The sequence below is a fragment of the Sceloporus occidentalis genome, unplaced genomic scaffold (genome assembly GCF_023333645.1).
Source record: "Sceloporus occidentalis isolate IW3139 unplaced genomic scaffold, rSceOcc1.0.p SCAF_386, whole genome shotgun sequence".
Classification (NCBI taxonomy): domain Eukaryota; kingdom Metazoa; phylum Chordata; class Lepidosauria; order Squamata; family Phrynosomatidae; genus Sceloporus; species Sceloporus occidentalis.
The window spans coordinates 133,995-160,269 of NW_028317366.1; the positions used below are offsets into that span (position 1 = coordinate 133,995).

The 26,275-nt window shown below is 42.0% G+C and overlaps 2 protein-coding genes across 2 annotated transcripts; one reads left to right on the top strand and one right to left on the bottom strand.

Moving 5' to 3' along the window:
- Positions 1–1,800: 1,800 nt before the first annotated feature.
- On the bottom strand, positions 1,801–5,427 carry LOC149273305 (peroxisome assembly protein 26-like). The gene is made up of 5 exons (XM_089506464.1): positions 5,225–5,427; positions 3,833–3,973; positions 2,975–3,312; positions 2,637–2,768; positions 1,801–1,907 (listed from the first exon to the last, which is right to left on the bottom strand). The coding sequence occupies exons 1-5, from the start codon at positions 5,425–5,427 to the stop codon at positions 1,801–1,803; spliced, it is 921 nt and encodes a 306-aa protein (XP_089362590.1).
- Positions 5,428–21,470: 16,043 nt separating this feature from the next.
- On the top strand, positions 21,471–22,718 carry LOC149273306 (putative G protein-coupled receptor 19). Its single transcript, XM_089506460.1, has one exon. The coding sequence runs from the start codon at positions 21,471–21,473 to the stop codon at positions 22,716–22,718; it is 1,248 nt and encodes a 415-aa protein (XP_089362586.1).
- The last annotated feature ends 3,557 nt before the right edge of the window (positions 22,719–26,275 follow it).

Below are 26,275 nucleotides of genomic sequence, written 5' to 3' on the forward strand. Positions count from 1 at the left end.
CAGGCTTTAAATTTTAAACAACTGAAAGACAGTCACACTGTGCGCAAGCCCGGCGGAATGGAGGATTTTGTCACCAATATTTCTCAATGAAGAATAACAGATAATAGAAAGATAGAAATTTGAACAGGTTTTCCATTTTAAAGGACTGAATCGCACTGTACGCAAGCCCATTAGAATGTCTGGATTTGTCACCAATATTTATCAATGAAAAATAATATACGATAATATAGAAAGATAAAAAAATAATTTTGTGTTGTCCAGAATTAAGAAGATTGGCTAGTAGCGTAAATGGGCAACTGTCTTAAAACTAAAGTCACACTGTGCACAAGCCCAGGAGAATTTCTTTATTTGTCCCCAATATTTATTTATCAATAAAGAATAATATATATGATAGAAAGATAATAAAATAAAAATAAAATAACTTGTCCATAATAACTAGGTTTGGCTAGTAGCGTAAATGGGCAACTGTCTAAAATTAAGTCAAAATCAGGTTTTACATTTTAAAACAACTTAAAAAGAGACTCACAATGCCTAGAAAGAGCATTAAAAAAATAATTTTTGCAAAATTAGAGGTTTGGCTAGCAGTGTAAATGGGCAACTGTCTTAAATCTATTTAGGATCAGGTTTTAAATTTTAAGCAACTTAAAAAGAGACTCACATTGTGCGCAAGCCCAGCAGAATACTTGGATTTGTCACCAATTAATTTATTAATAAAGAATAATATAGGATATGATAGAAATGTAATTTAAAAAAATTAATTTGCCCAAAATTAGAGGCTCGGCTGGTAGCGTAAATGTCCTAAACTACTACAAATTTTAAACAACTGGAAGTCCCAATGTGCGCAGGCCCATTAGAACGCCTAGTTTTGTCACCCATATTTATTAATTTAGAATAATAAATGGGCAAAGGTCTGAAAATACTCAGAATCAGGTTTTACATTTAAAAACAATTTTAAGAGTCACACTGTGCGCAAGCCCAGGAGAATTTCTTTATTTGTCCCCAATATTTATCAATATAGAATAATATATAATAGAAATATATTTAAACAAAAAATCAAATGCCTAAATTCGTCAAATATTTTTTCTTGTTTACCATAAACTAGAGATTTTACCCTAAAGTAAATCAGGTGGGGGGGGAAGGTCTGCTGCAGTCCCTGTATAAATGTATATTTCTCCAATCCTCCTCACACAGTACAGTTTCTGCCCTAAAATAAACTATTAGCACTTTTTTAAATTAAGTTGCAATAGTGTGCATGAGTAACGCCCATCACTCTCAGCCTCTGATAAGCTGTCACTATCACTGCCTCACATGATGCTACTGAAAACTCAAAACGGCATAAGCTCTTATCTAATCTGCTTGTCCCCTCCCCTTGTAGATGCTGATTGGCCAGAGGGAAACCAATAAGAAAAATCCCCTACAGGTTGTTGGACCCATCAATCACAGCTATAACCATCAAAACAGAGCAGGAATAAATTTCACCAACATTACAGAATTTCTTTTTTTTTTTTTTAAAAAGGTTCTCCCAGAGTAGTGAAAGAGGAGCAGCAGCGGCATCAGTAGTAGTAGTTGTAGTGCACTGGGTCTGGGCAGGCAGACACGGGCAGATGATAGGAACATGCAGCCCCGAAATTTACATTTTCTAGCACACTGTACATATTTCTTCGTTGGAGTTCAGCAGCGCGGCGACTTCCCTGACATCACCGGCGAGAGATCGGGCGAAGGTGTCTCCATTCTGCAGAAAAGTCCGACTTTAATCAGTTGCAGTAATCACAATAATCGAGTTCCGTTCACTTCTGCTCTTTAATGATTCTTCGTTCCAGGGCTGGATGAGCTTTGGAAAATACTGAAGACTCCTTCCCTGATCAGCAGAAGAAGACGAAACACCGGCCCATGGGATATGGGGGAAGCTGAAAGACAGAAAGAAAGTTTTTCTGCTGTAAAGACTCAAACGTCGGTCTTGTCTTAGATTCAGGAGCCGTATGTCTATCCCACGCATGTTTAAAGTCCCTCACTGTACTGGCCTCTACCACTTCTGCTGAGAAGCTGTTCCACTTATCTACCACCCTGTCAATAAAGTAAAACTTCCTTATATTACTAAGCCTCTGACCCTTTTCTCCACGACCGGCTATGTGTTTGGGGCACGGGGCACGGGGCATGCGGCACGTGACTAAAGTCGGTTAATAGCCCATGGAGCTTATGATTAACGATGTGTTTTTGTAAGAACTGCAGTTTGTTGACAAGCGAGTTATCAGACAGCTTGTGATAAGCACTCGCTTCCTATCCACACCCATGCAGCAATCGCGTGGCCTTTTATTTCTTCTAATAAATGGCAAATGTTCTGATAAGCAGCATCCCTATCGGTGAAGTGAACGGCGTTCGTGAGCTCTGTAAGGGGCGTTCTTATTTATTTAGCCTTATGCAGGGGTGAGCTTTGGGCTTTTGGGGAATTTGCTTCCTCAACAGCAATTTTTTACAAATCCTATCTTTAGCCAGCTTTCATCCCACCACTGGCTCCTTTCTTAGCTTCCTCTACGTCTCTGTTAATACTATAGCTTTGATTGTAGACAGTCTGTATAACAAAAGGCCCTACATTACCCCAGGTCTCCCCATTCCGCTACAAGCGGCATCTTTCTTACCTGGATCCAATCGCAGTAAGATGACAGCGATCAGGAGGAAGGCTAGAATAATCCGTCTGAAAGGCACTCTGCAAATACGTCTCGCGGCCAAACTCAGGGAGCCGTACAGCAGACGCGCTATGCTCAGGATTGCTGCTTTGGAGTTACCTGCAGAATAAAAATTATTGTAAAGCTTGTTACCGAAACACCCTATATTTACTATAATAACTGCTGGCTTTGCTTATATTGCAGATAAAAAAATGGCGAATTTTATTGCATTAACAAAATAATAAAACGACTCTACGGACGTGTCATTAGCCACAGAGAATTCACCTACAGAATATAATAACCCCATCTACCCCTCATGCCCATACCAGTGCCCCTCCCGGTCTCCGATGCCGCCTGCTCATCGTGCGCGAGTTCGGACTTTGCCCGGTCGCCCTCTTGGTCCCACCGTCTCCTGTACTCGGTTATCGCGTTAAGAGTCAGCGTCTGCTGCTGCGGAGCGAACACGCCGGGGTCCTTAGCCAGATCCTCGGCCTCCGAGAGAAGCCCAAGCGGAAGCAGAACCCGTAAGACGTGGAGCTCGGCGACACGCGTGTACCCCGGCTGCCGCCGGTTTGCCCTCTCGCTCAGCCAGGTCCTGCTCAGATCCACCATCACACGCGGCTCCTTCACCCGGCTGTACAGCAGGAGGCTGCGGAGAAAACAAACTTTACAGATATTCTTCTGGGACAAAAAAAGAAAAGAAATAGAGTCTAACGAGGAACCGTATCTCCCGGGTTAGATCATTTGACCAGAAACAGGCGGTATAGCTGAATCCGGCACACATCCAAAAATATTTTTTTTATATTTTTAATGCTAAATTTTAACTTGCTAGCAGCAGAGATGTCCACTCACACTCCACACTCACACTTCAATGCACCAAGTAAACCCACAACTTTACATACCTACATAAAGATTTCATTTCAAAGCAGATAAAGGAAAAAAATGATAATGTCTTGTTATTATTAATATGATTAAATAATAATTTAATTATATATTTTTTAGCACATGAAAAATCCGGCCCTTTCACGTGTGTGTGGGGGGGGGGGCACGCAGTTGTGCCTCTTACACACTTAAGGGCCAACCGTAGAGGCAACAAACCGATGATAGCTGATCAATGGACCAATTTATAAAAAAACGCATTTATTCTGCCTGAAATATGCCATTCTTACCACATTTCCATCACACTGTGAGGTATCTCCTGAGGGCTTCTATAATATTGGACAACCCAGGGCAGAACTTCCCTCCATCGCTCCAGCTCCGCAAGAGCCTGGATCCCGACAACGCAGAGAGAGGCTTTTACCTGCTCGCATCTACGAGAAAATAAAATTGGTCCTTTGTAAGAGTTTAAATACAAAAACTACATTTTTTTCATGCTGAAATAATCATGTTTGGTGCCCACATCTACTGCGTTGTATTTAAGATGTAGAAAATAAATAATAATGCGAAATACAGCACGGACTTCTCGAGTTACGCTCTTTAATGAATTTATCGACATAAAACAAAGCCCGGTGATACTAAGGAGCCACATTATCAAAGACGATAACGTGTCTTTCGATAAGATCCTTTAGCGTTGGCATGGAAACTAGAATAATCCTGCCTGGCAGAATAACTAAAATCCGGGCAAACAGGATACGCCGTGTTGACATTTTATCTACAAAGTTCACTGTGTATTTTGTTCAGATTTTATTTACAGTGAATTTATATCTTTTATGAACTTCAGTCCGTTTAATAAAACTTGCTGCGATTGGGACATTTTCTGGGTTCTTTTTCTCTACGAAAAGAACAAAACAAAAAAAAATGGCTTGATAATGGACCGTTGTCTACAAAAACCTTGGCATTAATCAGTAGGTCATAAAAAAACTGCCTATATAACGTGCTAATTTTTTGTTAATGCAAGAAATTTAAATTTTTTCAGATATTTGTATTACGATAACTGGACTCGCGTAGCTGCCATTGAGTAGAATGGGAGTTCTACTGAGCATGTGCAAGAAGTGTACTGATGAATGCTTCCTGTTTTCAGGCGAGGCAGCCGGGGGCGGAGTTAAATAAGTCAGAAGTATCATTTTCTAGCTTCAATAACTAAATAATACCTACAAAGTCAACGCCAATACTTGTTTAACATGAACATAGGCATGGAGTTCTCCTTTATAAACATTATGTAATCAGTGAAAAATGCTGTTTCTTGAAGGAAAACCAAGCTAACTAGATGAGTCTAAACTCATGTTAGCAAGGTTTACTGCATGCCTCTTCTTTATAACCCCTTCCCTGGAGTGTCCGCAGAGGATCATGGGAGATGTAGTTCAACAACCAAGAGCTGTGTGTTGCATCCCTCAAAATTAAGGCACTAACAGTCACTATTATAAACAAAATGCTATTAACCAATGAAATTGAAGGTATCATAAAAAAGTGATGGGTCTCTTAAAAGGATCATATCCTTATTGGACGGAATAGCTTAGAAATGCCTTATGGCTTCAGTAGCTAACCAATAGCTCTAATGCTACCGTTGGACTATAGTTCCCACAGTCCTCAGTAGGGTTTTTTGGTCATTAGAGACTGCATACCTTGTGTCTCCAGCCTCGGCTGTTATGATTTGTAAGCCCCTCTCACACAGTTCGAGGGCACCGGAAAAATTCCTCTCTAGAACCAGGAGGTCGGCGGCTCCATCCAACAGGGACACGGCCGGAGGGGTTCCAGAATGGGACCAGTGTGACCATTCCCACATTGCACTCAGCGAACAGCTTGACACGTTCTCCGTCACCGCCATGGGGAGATCATCAACGCAAAGGTTACGGGAGCACCGGAAAACCTAAAACATCTAGAATTAAAGAAAATCAAAGTTCAACAGCTCAGCTCCTCCACAAATAAACTACTACAGCATACGCAGAATAGGCTTTAAAGAAGCTGGCGAAACGTTTCATTGGTTGAAGGTACTCATTGAATAGGCGAGGATAGGCTATTAAAGCTCTCGACGTACGGTTATTTTGCTCCTAGAACCAAGTATGTCGTTTGATTTTGTAATGTTATGTAGCTCCTGACATACCATATCTGTTTGATTATAAGATGACCCCCTCCCAAAACTTTGGATCTTAATGCAAGAAAAAAGAGAAGACTTGAATATAAGATGACCTGGGGGGGTTAAAATCACAACCATTGTTTCTGCTTTCGTTGCTCTCAAACGTACTCATCCTCCGTCAACGTCTCCCAACCTTCTTTGCCGACCACTTCCATGCCCCAGTCTACTTTTCGGCAGCTCTGCTTCTTCTCTTGCCTCATCTTGTTCTTCTGACTTCTTTTTTTCGTCTGCGGAATCGGTCGGTGGAGAAGGTTGGGAGACGTTGACGGAGTGAGCAAGAGTTTGGATGAGCGATCTGAGGTCCAAATAAAAGACGACCTCGATTATAAGACAAGGTTGTTTTTTCAGGGGATTGTTTTCTTTATTTACATATATATTTACTTTCTGTATGTATTTATTTATATAGAGTGTGAATATTGAATATGTGCCTTCAGCTTCTCAGCAGATATTTTTATGTTAACCCTGAGTGTCCTTTTCTGTGTGACTCTATGTGCAATGAAAGGTTAAGAGTGGACAGGTGGTTGGCTATTTCTTGCTCCAAGTAAGTTAAAAGAAACTGACCAAGTCTATTCAAGGACCACAATGAGGGGGGTCAGAAGTGATTGATCATCTCAGCTGCAAACATGGTCTTTGACATAAACTGACCATAATAGGATGAATGGTTTTCTGTATCTTTCTGTATGTATATTTCAGGACACTTGCTACGTAGACAGATCTTAGCACGTAGCTCTCTTGTTTGTAAAGGTATATAAGACATGTGTTGTTTTCATTGAGAGAGAGTAGTCTGGCTGATGACACTCCCTCGTGTGCACGAGCAATAAAATCTGCTTATTCAACTCTTTTGGGAAGAATCTGTGTCTCAAAGTTATTGAGCATTCACAGTTGGGGGCTCGTCCGGGATCCCACATTTCGGACTCAGGATCCAGACGGTGCAGACTCACGATCCTTTACCCAACATTGAGCTCATCTGAAAAAAGGTAAGAGGCACCTCTTTTAAAAGAAAGCCTTTAGTGTAAAGTATTGGGTAGAGGATACGGGGGTCGGCCACTGGGTACCTATCTGAATGACGGGATCCATAAGAGTTGAGTAAGTAAGATGCATGCATGTTATTCTATTTTGTATGTTTATAAGAAGTAAGTTATTGTATTGTATGGTATTGTCAGAAGTTGCAACTAAGTTGAGTACATAGCCTAACCCGCTATTGTAGAAGTACATAGCCTAACCCGCTATTGTAGAGTACATAGCCTAACCCGCTATTGTAGAGTACATAGCCTAACCCGCTATTGTAGAAGTGCATAGCCTAACCCGCTATTGTAGAGTACATAGCCTAACCCGCTATTGTAGAAGTGCATAGCCTAACCCGCTATTGTAGAAGTGCATAGCCTAACCCGCTATTGTAGATTTGTGTAGAGGAGAATAAGATGGGAAATCTTTTCTCGAGAGTTACCCCGGGGTCCCCTCTAGAAACCATGATTAAGAAGCATGGCAAAGAGATGGGAAAATATATGTATAAATGGAAATTAGCCTCAGAATCAGATGAGGATAATTTTTATTGTTGACCCTCACAGGGATCTTTAAATATGGAATCCTTAAAAGGACTCCGTATGACTTTAAAGAAAGACATGTCACATGTCTCCAAAAATGAATGGAGAGTGTTTTGTATGTGGTTTAGGGAAGGTTTCAAAATCTGGAGAAAGCATAATGAGTCTGCTCCACTTGAAAACTCCCAACACCCTCAGGCGGCCGCCAGTTCCCTTTATCCTGTTAGGAAGAAGGAAACTGATAAAAAACTGCAGAAAGAATCTCAGAATGTTGTACTTGTTGATAAGTTATATCCTCCATTGCTTACTAACAATGATATGACTATTGATGATTTGATATTTAATCCTCCCCCTTATAATCATGTTGCCCCTGGAGCTGATGCTCCTGTCCTCATTCCTGAACCTGTTCTCACCCCTCCCCATTCTGTCCCAACACCCTTTTCATCTCTATCACCCTTATCCCAATCTACTGCTTCCCCTCCTCCTCTGCACCCAATTTCCCCTCCTCCTTCTACTGATGTTAAACATCCATATGATTTAAGAAATACAGATAAAACTGTTAAAGTAAAACAGATTGCTTCGAGCACAGAAAGCATGTATCCTATGAGAGAAATAGGACAAATGGATAATGCTGGTGTTCCCTTTACCATTCATCACCCTTGGGCACCGGGAGAACTGTTAGTTCTAAAACAACAATTTCCCCGTCCTGGAGATGATATTACAAAATTTTGTGATGTTTTGAAAGGACTGATGACTGCTTATGACCCTGTTAAACGAGATTATGATCAATTGTGGCAGATTATTTTAACCAGTGCAGAGTTTACTTGTTTTAAAGCAGCATTTCCTAAAGTAGTACATGACTTTAATTGGGATACAGATGTTGAATTGGTAGAGCGCAATGCTGCCGCACGCAAGACATTGAATGATAATATTATTAAAGCTTTTGTTGAAGGATTTCCTCAGAACACTGACTGGACTAAGATTAACACTGCTTCACAGGGTAAAAATGAAAGTGTTGAAGAGTTTGCGGATAGAATTAAAAAATTGGTGAAAGCATATAGTGGTGTGAATGACCCAGAGAGAAACGCAGAACCTATGATAGTTGCTGCATTTGTGAAAGGATTGTTACCAGAGGTAAAGAAGGGAGTAAAAAGAGTGGTGATTGGTTGGGAAGAGAAGAGTTTAAAAGATGTGGTCTCTGCTGCAAAGCATTTTGAGAAATATAAAGAGGATTCTAGAGAAAGGCAGAGAGTTGCTGAAGTTAAGGAGTATAGAGCTGCAATGAGAGCAGTGGTCTCTGCTTCACAGCCTGTGGCTGGAGGGGGAAGTACTGATCAGTTGGTGCAGCAACCTGGAGGAAACGTGACATGTTATAATTGTGGCAAACTTGGTCATATGGCTAGGAATTGCAAATTCCCAAAAAAAAAGAATGTGAATAATGGTGAAGGTTATAGCTTTGACAGACGGCAGTTCTCTAGTGCAACCGGTCAACAGAGAGCAAAGTGGGTACCCCCACTATACAGACAGGACAGTAATGTACGAGATTGACTAGTTAACACTGACACCCATGCTCCTGCTGTTTCTGACTCATTCCCCACTATAACGGCTGAAGATGAAGGCCCATTTATTAAAGCAAAGGTACAAGGTAAAATACTGAAATTTTTGGTAGACACCGGAGCTCACCGCTCCTGTCTGTCTAAAGACTGGATAGGGAAATTTCCCTTAAGCTCAGATCTGCCAGTTCTTGTAAAAGGTGTTGGTGACAAAACAATTCCTCACCCCGTTTCTCAGCCTCTAAACTTTCAATTGGCAGGAATAAATTTACAAGTAAAATTTCTCGTAAGCCCCACTTGTCCCATAAATTTGCTAGGAAAGGACTTGTTGTGTGATATGGGTTGTACCATTTCTTGCACTCCTAATGGCCATATTGTTTTAGAACTTCCTGAGTATGAGGAATTGTATTTGGGTAGATTAGAAGAAGTGATCAAAGATAGAAAATCAATGTCTACGATTGATTTTGATATTGCATATCCACTGACAGAGCAGGTTACAAATGATATATGGAAAGGGCTACCTGAATGGATATGGGCAGTCCCAGGTGATTCTGCAGGGTTGATTTGGGAAGAACCCCCGGTTAAAATAAAATTAAAACCAGGTGTCAGTTTACCCAGAGTTAATCAATATCCTCTCAGCAGAACTGCTTTGGAGGGCATTGTCCCTGTGGTACAAGAATTGTTGCATCAAGGAATAATTGTTCCTACCACTAGTCCTTGTAATACTCCGATTTTGCCTGTTGTAAAGCCAGGTTCTGATCCCCCTAAATATAGGTTTGTACAGGATCTGAGAGCTGTAAATGCAGTTGTTCAGCCCATTTTCCCTGTTGTTCCTAACCCTACTACTATCCTGTCCTCTATCCCTTCAGAGGCTAAATATTTCACTGTAATTGATCTAAGTTCTGCTTTCTTTAGCATACCTTTGCATAAAGACAGTCAGTATCTATTTGCATTTACATATCAAGGGCAACAATATACGTGGACACGTATACCCCAAGGCTACACTGAAAGCCCGGCCCTATTTTCACAGGCATTGAGACGAAATCTTAGTGACCTCGTTCTCCCTGGTGGCTCCACACTTATTCAGTATGTGGATGATTTACTTGTCACATCCCCTACTGAAGAAGTGTGTGTTGCAGATTCCTTTCATCTGTTGCAGGAGCTGGCTAGGAAAGGACATAAAGTGAACAAACAGAAATTGCAGTGGTGTCTCCCTGAAGTTAAATACTTAGGACAGCTTATTTCCCATGGTTATAGGTCTATCTTCCCTGATAGATTGACCCCTATTATCAATTGTCCAGTGCCCCGTACAAAGAAACAAGTACGTGCTTTTCTGGGAATGGCAGGATACTGTAGACAATGGATACCTAATTTTTCTGCCCTTTCTAGTCCACTGGTTCAACTAACCAGGAAGGACGTTTCTGAACCAGTCCCTTGGGATGCAGAAACTGAAGAGTCCTTTATTTCTTTGAAAAAGGCTCTTTGTGAGGCCCCTGCCCTGGGTCTTCCAAATTACAATCTAACTTTTACTCTATTTTGTCATGAGTCCGAAGGACAAGCCACAGGCGTATTGACACAAGTACATGGGGGTCAACAAAGACCTATTGCTTACTACAGTACACCTTTGGATGCAGTAGCTCAAGGTTTCACCCCGTGTCTTAAAGCAGTAGCGGCTGCTGCTGTTTTAGTGGATCAATGTCAGAGTATAGTACAGGGACATGACCTTCATGTCATGGTACCTCATGCTGTATCAGCACTACTATTGCGAAGGTCCACCCAATTGACTAACAGTAGACTGACTAAATATGAAGTGATTTTGCAGGGTACTGCAAATGTAACAATACATAGGTGTTCTATCTTGAACCCTGCTACTTTACTGCCTACAGATTTGGTAGTTCAAGATCACGACTGTTTAGAAATCACAGACATACAACAGAAACCTAGAGATCAGCTATATGAAACACCTTTTACAGATGCTGATCTAAATTTGTTTGTAGATGGCTCATCCTTCATTGACCCAAAAGGACAAAGAAGGACTGGCTATGCAGTTGTTGACTGTTTTCAGGTGATTGAGTCAGGACCTTTACCTGCTAATTCGAGTTGGTGGCCCTCACTAGAGCATGTATATTAGCTACAGGAAAGAAAGTGAACATATATACCGATTCTAGATATGCCTTTGGAGTTGTGCATGATTTTGGTGCCATCTGGCGATTGCGAGGTTACCTTACTTCATCAGGTTCCCCTATTCTTAACCATACACATGTAAAAGCATTGTTAGATGCTCTCATGATGCCTAGTGCAATAGCTGTAATTAAAATTGCAGCTCATACCAAGGGCACTGATGCAGAATCGAAAGGCAATGAGTTAGCTGATAAATCTGCTAAAGAAGCGGCAGGCTTGCCCTTCACATAACTTTTTCAAGGAGCTGCTAATGCAGACCCCACCTCACTAACAATTCCCATTTGATTTAAAGAAATTTTATTCCCAAATTGATGAGAAAACTCAGCAATATTGGGAACAAAAGGGAGGAGTGGAAGAAAATGGTTTTTACCTCCTGATTTGGCTCCCTATATTATCAGACTAGTGCATAGCCTGAGTCATGTGTCTAGTGAAGCAATGATAAAAGCTATACTAGCTGATTGATGGGCCCCAGGTATACGGCCCCTTGTTAAAGAATATTGTGAACAATGTGTTATTTGTCAACAGCACAATGTGGGTAAACGAGTACAACTATAAGGGCATGGGAAGACTCCGTGTCCCATGGGACCCTTTAGAAGTTTGCAAATTGACTTTATTGAAATGCCAAGATCTTTGCATTATAAATACGTCCTTGTTATTGTGTGTACATATTCCCGCTGGATAGAAGCCTACCCATGCCAACGTGCAGAGGCAAGAACAGTAGCAAAGAAACTACTACAGGAATTTATTCCTAGATATGGTATACCTCTGCACATCTTTTCAGATCAAGGAACGCACTTTACTGCTGATATAGTACAGGAGCTTGCTAGAGTTTTAGGTATTGTGTACCATCTGCATTGTCCATATCACCCTCAGAGTGCAAGAAAAGTAGAAAGAGCTAATGGAGTCTTAAAAAAAAAAGATTAGCAAAATATGCGCAGAAACTCATATGCTCTGGCCAGCAGCTTTACCCTTAGCATTAATGTCTATGCGAAACTCAGTTCATGCAGCCATAAAAGCTACACCTCACGAGCTCATAATGGGACGTCCTATGCTAGCAGCTAATTCACTAAAAGTATTAGTGCATGATCATGCTGATAGATGACACAATTAGCGTGTATTGTAAGACTCTAATGAAGTCCTTTAAGTCTCTCAAATCACAGGTGCAAGCAGTGCGCACGGACACAGGACGACAAACCAATTCACCAAATCCAACCAGGAGAATACGTATTGGTCAAGAGTTTTTAAAAGAAAGAAAGTTCTTCAACTTTGCTGGAAATGCCCATATCATGTCTGCTTGTATCTAATAGAGCTGCAAAGGTAGCTGAGATTGCTTCTTGTATTCATTGCAGCCATATAAAGCTTTTCCCAACTCCAAGGAAATCAACAAGTTAGTCCTCCAACAGGCACAATAATCCTAGCTGACTAACCTACGTGGGAAAGCCGAGAAAGGCCAAGAGGCCACTCGTGAAACCATGCAGCAAAATATTGGAAAAGCCGAAAGAAAGATCTAAATGTTTTTTTTTTTGCATGTCTTGTTAGATTTTTATGGGATTGTGCATGTTGGTAGAATTCCCTTTATCAGTCTAATAAGAAGTGGTCAACTCTATTGTCAGATACAAAAGGGAGGATATTAGAGTACCATGGGAGAGGGATGGTTTGTATTTTGACATAGGCAGAATGTTTTGTGGAGCTTCGGGTATGGATCAGTCATGTTGGGTGTGTGGGTTTGTTCCACATGCTGCGGACGCTCCCTGTGTTGGGTGTCCCTGTGCCAGGTCGGGGGTTTCACGGGAACTAGGTAATGGGTTTAGTTTTATAAAGCGATGAGGAATGGGATCCATTTGGCCTTGAAAGATGGTTCGGTTCACTTGGAGCAAAACTGGTGATTGGTATGATTGTGGCTTTGTTTGTTATTGTATGTGTGTGTATGTTTTCTTTCTACTAATTAAGTCGCTGAGTGTAAAGTGTACTGGCACTAGCCACGCAATGCCTTTGTTGGAAGGTGAAGAATCCCCCGATTTTAAAGACCCGGAAACTCTGGATAACACATTGTATGATCCACATGAAAAGGAATTAATGGACGCATGGTTCGCTATGCAACAAGCTCCATCTCGTAAAAAAAAAAACAACAAATTATTGATTACTTAACAGGATCTGTTAAGAATAAAAAGGGAGGACTGTGAATATTGAATATGTGCCTTCAGCTTCTCAGCAGATATTTTTATGTTAACCCTGAGTGTCCTTTTCTGTGTGACTCTATGTGCAATGAAAGGTTAAGAGTGGACAGGTGGTTGGCTATTTCTTGCTCCAAGTAAGTTAAAAGAAACTGACCAAGTCTATTCAAGGACCACAATGAGGGGGGTCAGAAGTGATTGATCATCTCAGCTGCAAACATGGTCTTTGACATAAACTGACCATAATAGGATGAATGGTTTTCTGTATCTTTCTGTATGTATATTTCAGGACACTTGCTACGTAGACAGATCTTAGCACGTAGCTCTCTTGTTTGTAAAGGTATATAAGACATGTGTTGTTTTCATTGAGAGAGAGTAGTCTGGCTGATGACACTCCCTCGTGTGCACGAGCAATAAAATCTGCTTATTCAACTCTTTTGGGAAGAATCTGTGTCTCAAAGTTATTGAGCATTCACAAGAGCAAACATGCTAATAAACCATTATCCTTCGGGCACAGCAGGTACAGACGTACAGGGTATTGTCGGCAATCTTAATAACCCCAGTAGCTCTGGATTTTTTCTGGGAATCACCCTGCATAGTTCTTCTGGAAAAATAAAAATGTAAATTGCTCTGGAAAAAAAATGTGCAATTTCTCGAAAGTGGAATGTTTATTTAAGCTTCAGAATGTTAGAGAGCGGAGCATAAGTGTTTCAATTACTCGAAATACCGTAAGATCAGACAAAATGTCTTCTGCTTTGAGTCAAGTTAGTAGAATATTGAAAATCACCACTTCGGTGAGGACCCTAGAAGATCCAGCACTCCCTATGCCTTGGGAGGGAAGGAGAGGGGGCCCCATTGGACCCCCAAGAGTTGGCCTCCATTGCCACTGTGGCCTAAACATTGGAGCACCATTCACCGGACAACTGAGAGGAGTGGCCCCAAAAATTCGGGGACCACTGTGGCCTTACCACTGGAGCACCCGACTACTGAGAAGCACAAGTACCTCGGGCCTCATGGAATATATAGATATAAATTGAAATACAGTTAATTTAATAAAATAAACGTGGAAACTGGAGGAATTTCAGTTTGTTGAACCAGTAGACTCAGACCGCTGGTTCCAGATCTTACATACCACCCAAGTGTCCCTAATTTCAATTTCTTATGGCAACAGCCTATCAGAACCTGTTTTGGTGTCACGCGGCAATTAAGCGATCCCAAGAAAATACATGAGACTTTGAGACTAGGAACAGATTTATGGAATGTAGATTTCTTTACGGGGCCCCCTCAGCGATAGAAGAAGCCTCAGGTGGGGGTTCGAATGGGCAGCTTCAATTGGTGAGAAGAGGGGGTCTATCCGAGAGACCACTCTGGTCTTTCAGACAAGGAGGTCTCCTCAGAAAGAGTAGCCGTACTCGCTCTGGAAATACGATCTCCCCTGTTAATGATCCTGTGGGTAAGAGAGGGTCTCCGCTGCCTCATTTCATGGAAGGAGGCCGCTGCGGAAAGCGTAACATCGCTTGGTGGGAAGAGGGAAGCTACTCCAGCTTTCAAGAAGGTCTCCTCAGAAGGCACACAAACAGGACAGGGTCAGCAGCTGGGAAAAAGGAGGCCTCCTTGGTCTGCCAGTCTCTTGACAGGAGGTGGGGGTCTCATTAAAAAATGGAGGCTTCAACTAACTTGAGGTCTCTAAAAGGAACAGCCTCATTTAATAAGGTTTAATGTAAAAGGAACAGCCTCACGTAATGAGGATTTCCACTAAAGAAGGCTGCATCATTTTATGTGGCCCCCTTAAGGGAGACCCCAACTAATTTTGACCCATTCACCCCACCATACACCTGGCAGAAACACCTCAGAGCTTCCAGGCTCCGCCCCTCATTCCCCGTGGCGAGAATATCACACCCTATGTACCATCCGTTACAACACGCCAAGCCCTCACTGCCCGCCCCAGTGCCCCTGACACAACATGCCATCCGTGCCGGAACCCATTTATGTACACAGGGCACATGCGACACTCACCAAAAAATCCTCACGCACCGATCCTCGCAAGGGCTTCTGGGTCTTGTAGTTTCCTGCTGCAATATGGCGACCGAGCTCTAAGCCTCAACAGCGAAAGAAAACTACAACTCCCAGCAGTCACAAACACCAGGATATGACCTATGGCTCAAAAGGGAGACTATTCTTATTATTATCATTTTACATTTTAATGATTAGAATAAAATATGATTAATTTATCTTACATTTATTTTGATAATTTATTTTTATTTATGAGCTTCTATAAAATAGTAACATTAATGTAGGAAAGAGAAAAAAAAAAAAAGGATTTGGGTCTTGAAGAAGGAATGTTAATATTGCCCCACTCACATGCATAGCTGCCAACTGCCCTGAATATTTATTCAATGTCTCTAGTTTGACTTAATTGTATATATGTTAACAGTGGTTAATGGGATGCGCAGACATAAGCGATGTTTGAGTTGTCAGATGGATACAAGTCTTGTGTCCTCCCATTTTCCTGTTTTAATAGCCGGAAGTTCCCATTTTTTTTGTCAAAAAGTGTCCCGGAGTCAGTGAGATAGTCCCGCTGTGCCAGGCTGTCTGCTTTTCCACTTTATCTGGCCACTATGCCACCCAACTGTCCCAATTCATACGGGACTGTCCCAATTTTGACACTGTCCCCCTGAGCTCTACCTCTGTCCCGCTTTTTGAGACAGAGGTAAATCTCGGCAGGACAGTGAGATTGCGTGCCTGGAATTGTGCACATGCGCGGTAGCGCTGCCAGTTTGAGTTACACCCTACCTCCCAGGAGGTCCCGATTTGCCAGGGGTAGAAGTTGGGAGGTATGCTTTAGCTATGGTGGTTGGAAGGCCACAATCCTGGCCACCCCACTAGCCACCCCATCCCCCAACACAGGTGTCCCGGTTTGGTCAATTTATATTTTTGGGTTATTAAATTAAATTAATTATAGTAAACTGTAAATGACGAAGTACATATGTCATCACTAAACCAATATATGTATATATATGTATATATCCATCGATATACATATACGTCCATAAATATACCTGTTATATTCAGATGCCGCCATGGAGTGGCAGTGCTACATCGTGAATCAATTCCAACCAAATCTTTTCATCAAACAGAGAAACATCGATTCGATAAGTACCGCGCTGAGGAATATGATGGCGCTATATAAAACAATAAATAATAATACGTAAAGATGTACTTACATGTGATATTATTTTTATTTTAATTCATTTTGCTGGATTAACCTAATCTAATATTGCAGTATTAATTAGTGGATAATATTTGTGTTTTTTCTATGCATTTTTTTATTTATTTTTTAGTTCATCACACTGAATAGCTGAGAAAATCCCATTTTACCTATTGTACAGCACTGCTGAATATGATGGTGCTATATAAATCAATAAATATGTTAAATAATAAATAAATAATATTAATAATCTTTTATTTTTTATAGTGCTAATACTTTTCCGGTTCATTGCATGATATGGGGGTTATCAAAACCCATATAGATTCTGTTAGACCAAAAAATGCATCTTTATTTTATTAAAAGTTCTGTTTTTTTATTATTTTTTTTTTAAAAAATAGCGAAAAATTGCAAAATTTAATCAAAGCGGAATTTAAGTCCAGAAATATTTTTTTCTGGCTAAAAACCTTCAGTTTCTAAGCTCAAGATATACGGTATATATTTACATTAACATTTTTATTCGGCTCCCAGGAGAATTGTTCCTGCTTTTATTTGGCGTTATACATTCTTGATGATGTCTTCCTGTTCTTATCCTTGACATCATACATAAATTGTAAAAAAAAAAAAAAATACAATTATTTATTTCTCTATTACTAATTTTTCTTGTATACAAGTAGGAAATATTTTACTACATAACAGACAAAATAAAAAAATAGATATTAAAATACACTTTCCGGTATTCCAAATGCAAACAATAATGTCATAAAATGAAAAAGCAAAAAAATAACAATTATTGTAACAACAATAACAATAATTGTTATTATTATTAGAAAAACATCAACAATTATAAACCTAATAATAATAATATTCACAAGCCTGCTATTCAGTAAAACTTATCTAGGCAAAAACTGGAACAATTCTGGGGCAAAGTGCTATATTTAGAGCAGTCACCATGGAAACCACCACCACCATGGAAATTTCAGCAGATTGCTCCAAATGTATTTGATTTCCCTTTGCTTGCTCCAGTTTTGCATTGATAAATATGACTCATCGCCAGCCTGCTGTATTTACCAAAAAACACCTTTTTTTGTGCTTAAAATCAGTATGTTATTTTGCTTTTTAGTCGTATTCTGATTGCAATCAGTGTGGGCAGAATGTGGGATATTTCGAGTATAAGGTTAATTTTGGGGTGCGTTCCTGGACCCCCCCCCCTTTTTACAGAGGGGGCAGGTGCCCCTGCCGGTGGGGGTCAGTGGCCCCTGGTGGTGAGTGTGAGGGGCCCTTGGTCTCTGGATGATGACTCAGAGCATCCTCCCCCAGCCCTGTGTGATGGAGGCAGGAGGAGGAGGAGGAGGCATGGTCCAGCCCAGCTCCCCCCATGCTTTGTTGCGGTGGATATGGGCTGTGTGTGTGGTGGGATGCAGGGACTGAGCCCTCTGGCGTTGAGACACAGCGCATGGATCTGCTATGAGGGGCCCCCGGGCCCCATATTCAGCCTCCTGGCCCCCACTCAGTGACGGCAGAGGACCCCTCCGCAGCTGCCGGGAGGAGGCAGCCAGCATGGGCAGCAGCCCCCCTCCCAGAGGATGCTGACAGATTGATACATTGTATCAGAGGTGAGCCCGTGCTTTGGGGTGCACTCAGCTCGGCCCCTGACTGGGGTGCAGGGATTATTGGGGTGCAGGCAGGCAGATGGACCCTCAGCAGAGGGGTGCTTGCAGACAGAGGGGCTGTGTGGATCCTTGTGGAGTGAGGATCATACAGGCTGAGGGTCCCTCAGTTGTGGATTGGGGTACAGACATGGGGCCACAGGAGTGAACTCATCAAAGTGTGCTGAGGGGCCCCCAGAGGAGGGTATTAGCTGCTAGAAGGGTCATTGGGATTGAATGAAAGGATCATTATATACAGGGGTCCATACAGCTTGCTGTAGGGGTCTTCAGGACAGGAGAGCGTGGGCCATTATAGACCTGCGTAGGCCTTGGGGCCTTCAGTAGAGGGGTGAATGGGTTATTGTGCATAGGGGTTCGGGAGAGGGGGGTCCCTGGATCAGGGGGCTCAGGCAGGTAGAAGAAGCCTAACATGGTGCACTGTGGATTCAGGTTCAAACATGGGGCGACCCAAACATGGTTTGGCGTGGATTTGGGTTCAGGCAGAGTGGACGTCAGGAGAAATATACAGTAGATCAGTTAACGATTTCTAAGAGGTGTCTTCACGAGGCGAGTGTTGGGTCAGTGATGAATCAGTGGGTTCTTTGTTGCGCACTTGGGCATGCAAAGGGTTCATTCTCCTTGGGTATCACTAATGCCCTCCATACCTGCATACCAGGGGCTATTGTTGCTGGTGATGAAGAGCAGGAGTATGCGTATATATTAGGGGTAGTAGCTTTGCCAGAGCTCACGGCTTGCGGCATATAGAAGGCAAAAGTTAGACAAGCAAAACCAAAGGACATGTCCCCGATACATAACATATTACACACTTATACAGCAGGATGTATAGATCCAAACAGCCCTGCGTATTTATTAAATACCCTGAGCTTCATATAAAACACAGGATAAGAGTTCTGGACTCACTGAGGATAATGACGGCGTATCATATAGTATGGCCTCATTATATACCGGGTACAGAATAACATATATACCAATGGAGAGGCTGGTGAATAAAGGCATGATATATATATATATATATATATATATATATATATATATATATATATATATATATATATATATACAGTATACATACCCTCCATTAAGTCATATATAATAAGTTAAAATTAACTTATTAAAGTAGTGTAGAAAGTCTGAAAGCGGAACGTACAGGTGGAATCATTTTGTCCCATACATTGAGCACCAGGTGGTTGGCTTAGTGCGCTATACATCCTGCACTTAGGGTTGTCAGGTATCTTATTTTGAATCAGACAGCCCAGTGTTTAGCCCAGTGTCAGTCCAGTAAAAAAAGATAGTATACTGGTTGGTGCTGGACTAACCATAACTGTTCTCCAGAGGCTGACATATGTATGTATGTTATAGAAATTAAACATATTTGGAAGCCAGTGTTCTGTAAAACTCTCGATATGTCAGGATCTCCTAGCCTCTTACTTAGAAACATCGGCCCCATTCGGCCCCCGTCTAATCTGCCCGTTTCTCCTGCTGTAAAGATCCAAACCTTAATCAGTCGTTGGTCTCGTCTTAGATTCAGGAGCCGTATGCCTATCCCATGCATGTTTAAATCCCCTCGCTGTATTACCCTCTACCACTTCTGCTGGGAGGCTGCTCCACTTACCTACCACCCCCTCAGTAGAGTAAAACTTCCTTACGTTCCATCTTAGTTTTAGATTATGGTCTTTAACATCCCTCCTGTCCTTTGTTAAATCCCTCTGTTTAAACGTCTCTCTCCCTTCTCTCTCTCTTCTTTCATCCAAGCCGGTCATATTGAGATCCTTTTGAAATACTCTGCAAAAGTTTAACAGTGGGGATATTTTTCAGATAATGGTTTGTATTCCTCCTGAGCTAATTAGAATATATTGATTTATCATTTTTGTTGTTTTTTTTAGATTATGGTGAAATGTAAAAAACTGTGCGAGAGACGGGCCGGTGACTGCTCCGGTCTAAATCCGACTTTAAAGGGCCTTAAATGCAGTCGGGCTACCAAATAAATCCTAATATTTAGCAGGTTGGATTATAAAAAAAATGAACCACTGACAGCAGAGAGGAATTTGGGGCTAAATTGGACGCGAAATGCGTCGGCCGTTTACCATTTTTGCTTTATGGTTAATATTATGTTGATCATGCTATAAATGGCCTCTTTCGGCGCTCAAACAGTTAAATCTGGGGTTGATTTCCTAGTGCATAGGGAGAAGTATGTGGGTCAGCGGCTAGAATGAACTTATATAGATCTGTGGATCACGTAAATATTCCGGACGCGTTTCGCACAGATCCGAGCCGCAGATGTTCTAATGAGTCATTTTATATTTTTTGTGTAGTCAAGGAGGTGTATGTTTGTGTTCCCCGACAAACATGATTGAGTGTGTGTGTATATATAGAAACGTATAAAATCTGGAGTGTGGATCTTGCCGTGGGAAGCGTGTCTTCTAAATAATGAGATTGGGGACCCTGCGTCAGAAGAGCCCGGGAGGGGGGCCGTCGCCGACTCATGCGGTCCTTGTGGGGCTACACTGTTGCCATTTAATCTAATATGCTACATATTACTGATCAGTTTGGGTTAACCCCTTGTGGGCTGGGAGGGATCAGCTATTGCAGAACCCGTAAGGGGTTAAACGGCAAGATCTGAATGGAGCAGGGCTCCCTGTCCTAATGAATTCAGTCTCTAAGCCTTTGCAACTGTTACCCCCACCCCCCATTCTTCGGTATCCATACGGTCTCCAAGGTCGAGTAATGACCCATTGCTCCGCACAGCATTCACCCTTCTCCGTGGTAACCAGGACGTCACCGATGCCGGTTGCACGGCCCTTTTTTGCGAGGCAGGCACCTGGTGCAAGCAATAATTTGCCTGTGAATGGCCGTGTTTACCGCTCCTATACCCGCGTCAACGGCAGCATGTCCCCGACCAAAATAACAATGTTCTCATGTGGGTGAAAATGAATTGTGTACCCCTCGAAGTCATGCTTTAAATCTATGATTAAATCTGTTTAAATTACAAAATATTTTTTTTAAATATAATTTTTATTAATTATTATTATTATTATTATATGTTTAATATCTCCTGAAATCAAGACTAAAATTTACAGGGATAATTTAAAATAATGACTAATTGAAATATCTGAAATATAAACTGTGTTGATTTTAATTTGATTGTTTTTCTCTTTTTTTTCTCTTATACCCTTTTTCTTTTCCTATTTCCCCTTAAAATCTCCCTTACTTTCAATTTTCATTACCCATTGACACCGTTTGTAATCTCCATGCATTCTCGCTTCTGCCTCTGCCATTTTCTTTTGAAAATTAATTATTTCACTTCTTGCCCGTCCTCTGTCCCCCCAATATTTCTTTTTTACGACCCATTTTCTCTGGTCCCCTCTCCAGTCTCTCTCCCTGGTTTCCCGCTACCTCTCAGGCCACTGAAGATGGTGTTTGCCCGTGGAATGGATTCTCAAATGCCCCATCTCATCCTGCCCACCATCCTTTACCAGATGCCGAACACGAGTGTAGTCACCTGTCCCATGCCGGCTGGAGATCCCTGGGTACCTGGACTCTACAAAGATGGCACCATGGGCAGGAGGAATACCACTAAGCCGGTTCAACTCCTGGTTCCTGGAGAAGTGGCTGCTGTCAGCCTTATCTTTGGGGTCATTTGGATTCTATCGGTTTTTGGAAACGCGTTGGTTTGTCTCGTCATCCATCGGAGCCGGAGGACACAGTCAACCACTAACTACTTTGTGGTGTCCCTGGCGTGTGCTGACCTTCTGTTGAGCCTGGGAAGTGCCCCCTTCACCCTTCTCCAAGTGACTTCTGGGCGCTGGATACTGGGGAGCTCCATGTGCAAGCTCGCGCGTTATTTCTACTACCTAACTCCAGGTGTCCAGATCTACGTCCTGCTGTCTATTTGTCTAGACCGTTTCTACACCATCTTGTACCCTCTGAGTTTCAAGGTCTCCAGAGAAAAGGCCAAAAGGATGATAGCCGCATCTTGGCTTTTTGACGCAGCCTTCGTTGCCCCTGTTTTCTTCTTTTACGACTCCGTGGACGGCCACTGCAACTTCTTCCCTCCGCCATCTTGGGACGGGGCTGCTTACGGAGTGGTCCATTTGCTGGTGGGATTCCTAGTACCCGCTGCCCTCATCATCTTATTCTACCAGAAGGTAGTAAAGTACATTTGGCGCATTGGCACCGATGGATTTACGGTCAGGCGCACCATGAACATCGTACCCAGGACCAAGGTCAAAACCATCAAAATGTTCCTGATGCTTAACGCCATCTTTCTGGTGACCTGGTTGCCCTTTTACGTTGTACAGTTATGGCACCCGGATGAGAGCGACCAGCGACAGAGCTGCCTTGCCTACTTGGCCGTATCTTGGCTCTCATTTGGGTCTTCAGCCGCCAAACCCACGCTCTACTCTGTGTACAATGCCAACTTTCGGCGTGGAATGAAGGAGACGTTCTGTATGTCCTCCATGAAATGCTATCGGAGCAACGCATACACCATTACCACCAGCTCTCGCATGGCCAAGAGGAACTACGTCGGCATCTGCGAGATTCCCGCCCCAGCCAAAACCACCATCAAGGAGTCCGTCTACGATTCCTTCGATCGCGAGGCCAAAGAGAAAAAACTAGCTTGGCCCATTGACTCGAATCCTCCCAATACCTTTGTGTGATGCAGCGATTTGAGCCAGATAAACATTATTTTTAAAGAAAGACAAAAAAAAAAAGACTTTAACGTGTAACGCATTTGCTGTCAGAGAGACCGTCGGTGCGTCGGAGATCTGTCTGGCAGCAAAAGAAGAAAAAAAATGGTCTTTTCATGAAAAATGCCAATTGCGTTGGTTCAAACGGCTTCAAGAAGTGCTGTGCCTAATTTAAAGAAAACATATGAAGTGAGACTTTGATTAAACTCTACGATTCACTGGATAATATTTTTGGGGGAAGATTTAAGCAATTTTTATGTCGACAGAAGAAAAAAGAAGGGTGATTTGGGTTTGTTTGGTTTTTTCACTTATTAAATGGAAAAAAAGTGTGAATTCTACTTTGAAAACTTTTTTTGGGGGTAAACTAAAGACAGTATGAGTCTACTCATTATATACATCCTTGGTTTTATAACTAACCCCCAAATAGTCTAATGGCTGTAGGTGCCAATAGACACTCAGTGGATTAAACAATCTGTGGTCTGAATGGGAGGGGCTTACGTTTAGTCACACCCACTAGCCGCCATTGGTGTAATAGAAAATCACGTAAAACAAACCTGGAAATTTCCTAGAGGGGACACAGAGACTCTTGAAAGATTAAGCATTTAATCGAGTCACCTACATTCAAGCAGTAGCATTATCTATAGCAGCACCACCAGCCACACCCTCTGTACTGCCGTCCTTACCCTTGAGTTTAAGGATATGATGTCATACGTCAGCTTTCCAGTCGGACTATAAATAAAACTCTGTCCTATTCTCGTCCCTAGGAGTTCTTAGGGTTGGACCCAGAGTCTCCGAGCGACGCAGAGGTTTTCCGAGTCACCTTGCTCTGTGTCTGGGTTGTGGGAGGGGAGTTTAGACATGCCTACTCCCCGCCCTATTCCCCTCCCACCACCACACAGATTTCAGCTATCACCCCTATGGACAAGCCCCACCCATCATATCGCTAGCCCCACCTCTCACTAAGCCCCTCCCCTGATGAGAGAGGGCTCCAGGTAGCCTGAGCTGGCAAGTTCCCTGTTGTGAAAGAAACGCGTCGGGTCACATATTTGCCGGCAACTTTAAACTCCAATTAGCACTGAACTAAAAGCGGACTCAGCATTATGTGCACACTGTGTGCGTTCCGCAGGGCCGACAGCTCAGTCGATTTTACATAACCAGCCGACATATGCTGAGCTTTCTATTTTTCGTTGAGATGTTTAGGCAGATCCCATGGCTCTGGGGGGCTGTTAATTCCTCCCCAGTCCGCGACGTGCCCCGACTCTCTAAGTTTAATTAAATCCAATGCTTTCTTGTTGATAGGAATTTTTTTGTATCTATAATTGCCAATTAGTCAGCGGTGTGGGTGCAGCGTTCTCCCTCGAGGTACGCGCCGGGGACGGATACGTCTGCGCATTCTGGAGCCGCTAATCTCTTTAAAATAGAATTGGGAAAAACATTCGAGGGAGGGGGTCATCTGTAACAAATTCACCCACTGCCTTTTGGAAGCATAGTTACATATACACACATTATATATATATATATATTGTTGTTGTTTTTTTATTATATTAATATATATATTATATATAGCTAGCCAGCTGATTATATATACATTCCTTACCCATACCTAGAAGAATGTCCTATAGGGAACCGCAAAGCCCCTACAGAGGACGCCATTTGTTGTTTAAGCTATAAATACAGCACAAAAGATTGACAGAGCAGAGGAACTCCCATCACATTGAGCCAGCGATTGTCTCGCATCGAGCCTGTAGTGAAAACAAAATACATCTGGCTACTTTTCAGTACCTTTACGTCAACTAAGTCATTATTTCTAAGTCTTTCAAGCATCTTTTAAGACGGTCGGGTGAGTAATTAAAATAGTTTTTTGGTGTGTTTCTCATTGACTTTGTCACAAGCTATTGTTTAATGGAACATATAAAATGATAGCGGTAAGGAGCGTACGCCAGGCCTTTGCCACGGACGCTAACTGGCGCAGCTGTGGTATGGAACGGACGGGGGAGAAAAATCACCCCCCGAAGCTTTAAGGGCAGAAGCGGATAAAATCACATTTATCTACTATTGTCTCGATTTGAGAAAGGCAACCAGCTATTCTTGATTAATGCAGACCCCCCGATAAAAAAAGGAATATAATTCAATTGCATCCCAAAAAAACAACCGAACAAAAACACTTGTAGGATCATCACAGTGGTTTAATAAAATAAAGCTTATCCTAACAAAGACACCCATTTAAAGTGCTAGGCAGTAAATGAACGATGCTCAATCCAATGCAAGAAAAAAGTAGCAACTGGTTTAATCTTTAGTCTGCAAAACTATATCAAAAAATAGAATATTATTTAATATCTTCAGAATGTCAGCTCACGTGCCACAGAAACATTTCTTGGTTTCCAAATGGAACTGTTGCTTCAATCGGAGAGATAACCATCTCAAACTAAAACATTTAAGACATTTGTTATATATTATATATATATATATATATAAAAATATATATATATATATATATATATATATATATATATATATATATATATATATATATATATATATATATATATAGTGCCCCAGCTTCTCAGCCTACAGAATAACGGCGGAGAGCTGACACTCACTCACAGGAAGTATGGAGCTGTCCAGAAGGTCACATGTTAGCGAGCAGAAAATGAACATCGATTTCTAAACCACGGCAAACACCATGCAGCTCCATGGCAAATTCAAACCATAGACACTCCCTTTGCGTATTATGACATGAAGTTAATTGCATGACATCATCAACTTACAGTTTTCTTCCCCTTAGTCTACTAAAACGTACAAGTAATACAGATTCTTGTATTTACAAGTCCTCTGCCCTACTTAAAATAGAAAATTTATCTTAAAGGTTTTATATGTGCCCTTCAGGGGGTAATTCCTACCAAAGCAGAATGGGGGAGGGGGTAGAAAGTGTAACACAGTAGTGTTATGGTTGAGGGTTTAGCAACAGCCCCCCTTTTTTTTAATCTGGAAACAAAGATAGAGAGATGGTTGTCCTCAAAACTCCAGGATTTCAAGCAGGACTTCGCACAGCCTTGGCTTCCTGGTGTAATCGTCAAAGCTCAGTCTGGTGTCCATCCAAAGACCAAGATGGCTTCCCCGCGCAGCCCAATGAACATGCGCCTGTTCTCTTCTCTACGTAACAACGGCGAGCAGAAAGACGTTCCTGGAGAAAAAGAAAAGCAAGACACGCATCATCTTACTGGCTTCCAAGAAATAGATTTCTACAGAGAATGGATAAAACACGGCAACCGGAAGAGGTCGGGTATATACATTTCTAAGCGGGGAGAAAAAATGATCAAAAGTGGAACTCAAACCTAGATTTTCTTTATTCCTTGAACCAGTTTAAAAATGTTTTCAAAAATATTGCGTTATTGGAGTTGGAGTTTTGCCCCGTAATATATTTCGGGCAGCTGCATATCAGCCGTTTGTATGCGTTCTCGCTCTGTTATCTGAGCCCCGATGTACTAAACGAACACACCGACTCCTTATCATACTGCCTGTGGGGA

Bases quoted from the DNA above. Each gene is read 5' to 3' on its own strand.
- LOC149273305 (XM_089506464.1), bottom strand. From the start codon at position 5,427: ATGGCGGTGACGGAGAACGTGTCAAGCTGTTCGCTGAGTGCAATGTGG. The intron at 2,769-2,974 runs GTAGATGGGGTT...ACTCCAAAGCAG, and splicing joins CACTGGTATGGGCATGAGGG to CAATCCTGAGCATAGCGCGT. The intron at 1,908-2,636 runs GTAAGAAAGATG...TCTGTCTTTCAG, and splicing joins CTTACTGCGATTGGATCCAG to CTTCCCCCATATCCCATGGG.
- LOC149273306 (XM_089506460.1), top strand. From the start codon at position 21,471: ATGGTGTTTGCCCGTGGAATGGATTCTCAAATGCCCCATCTCATCCTG.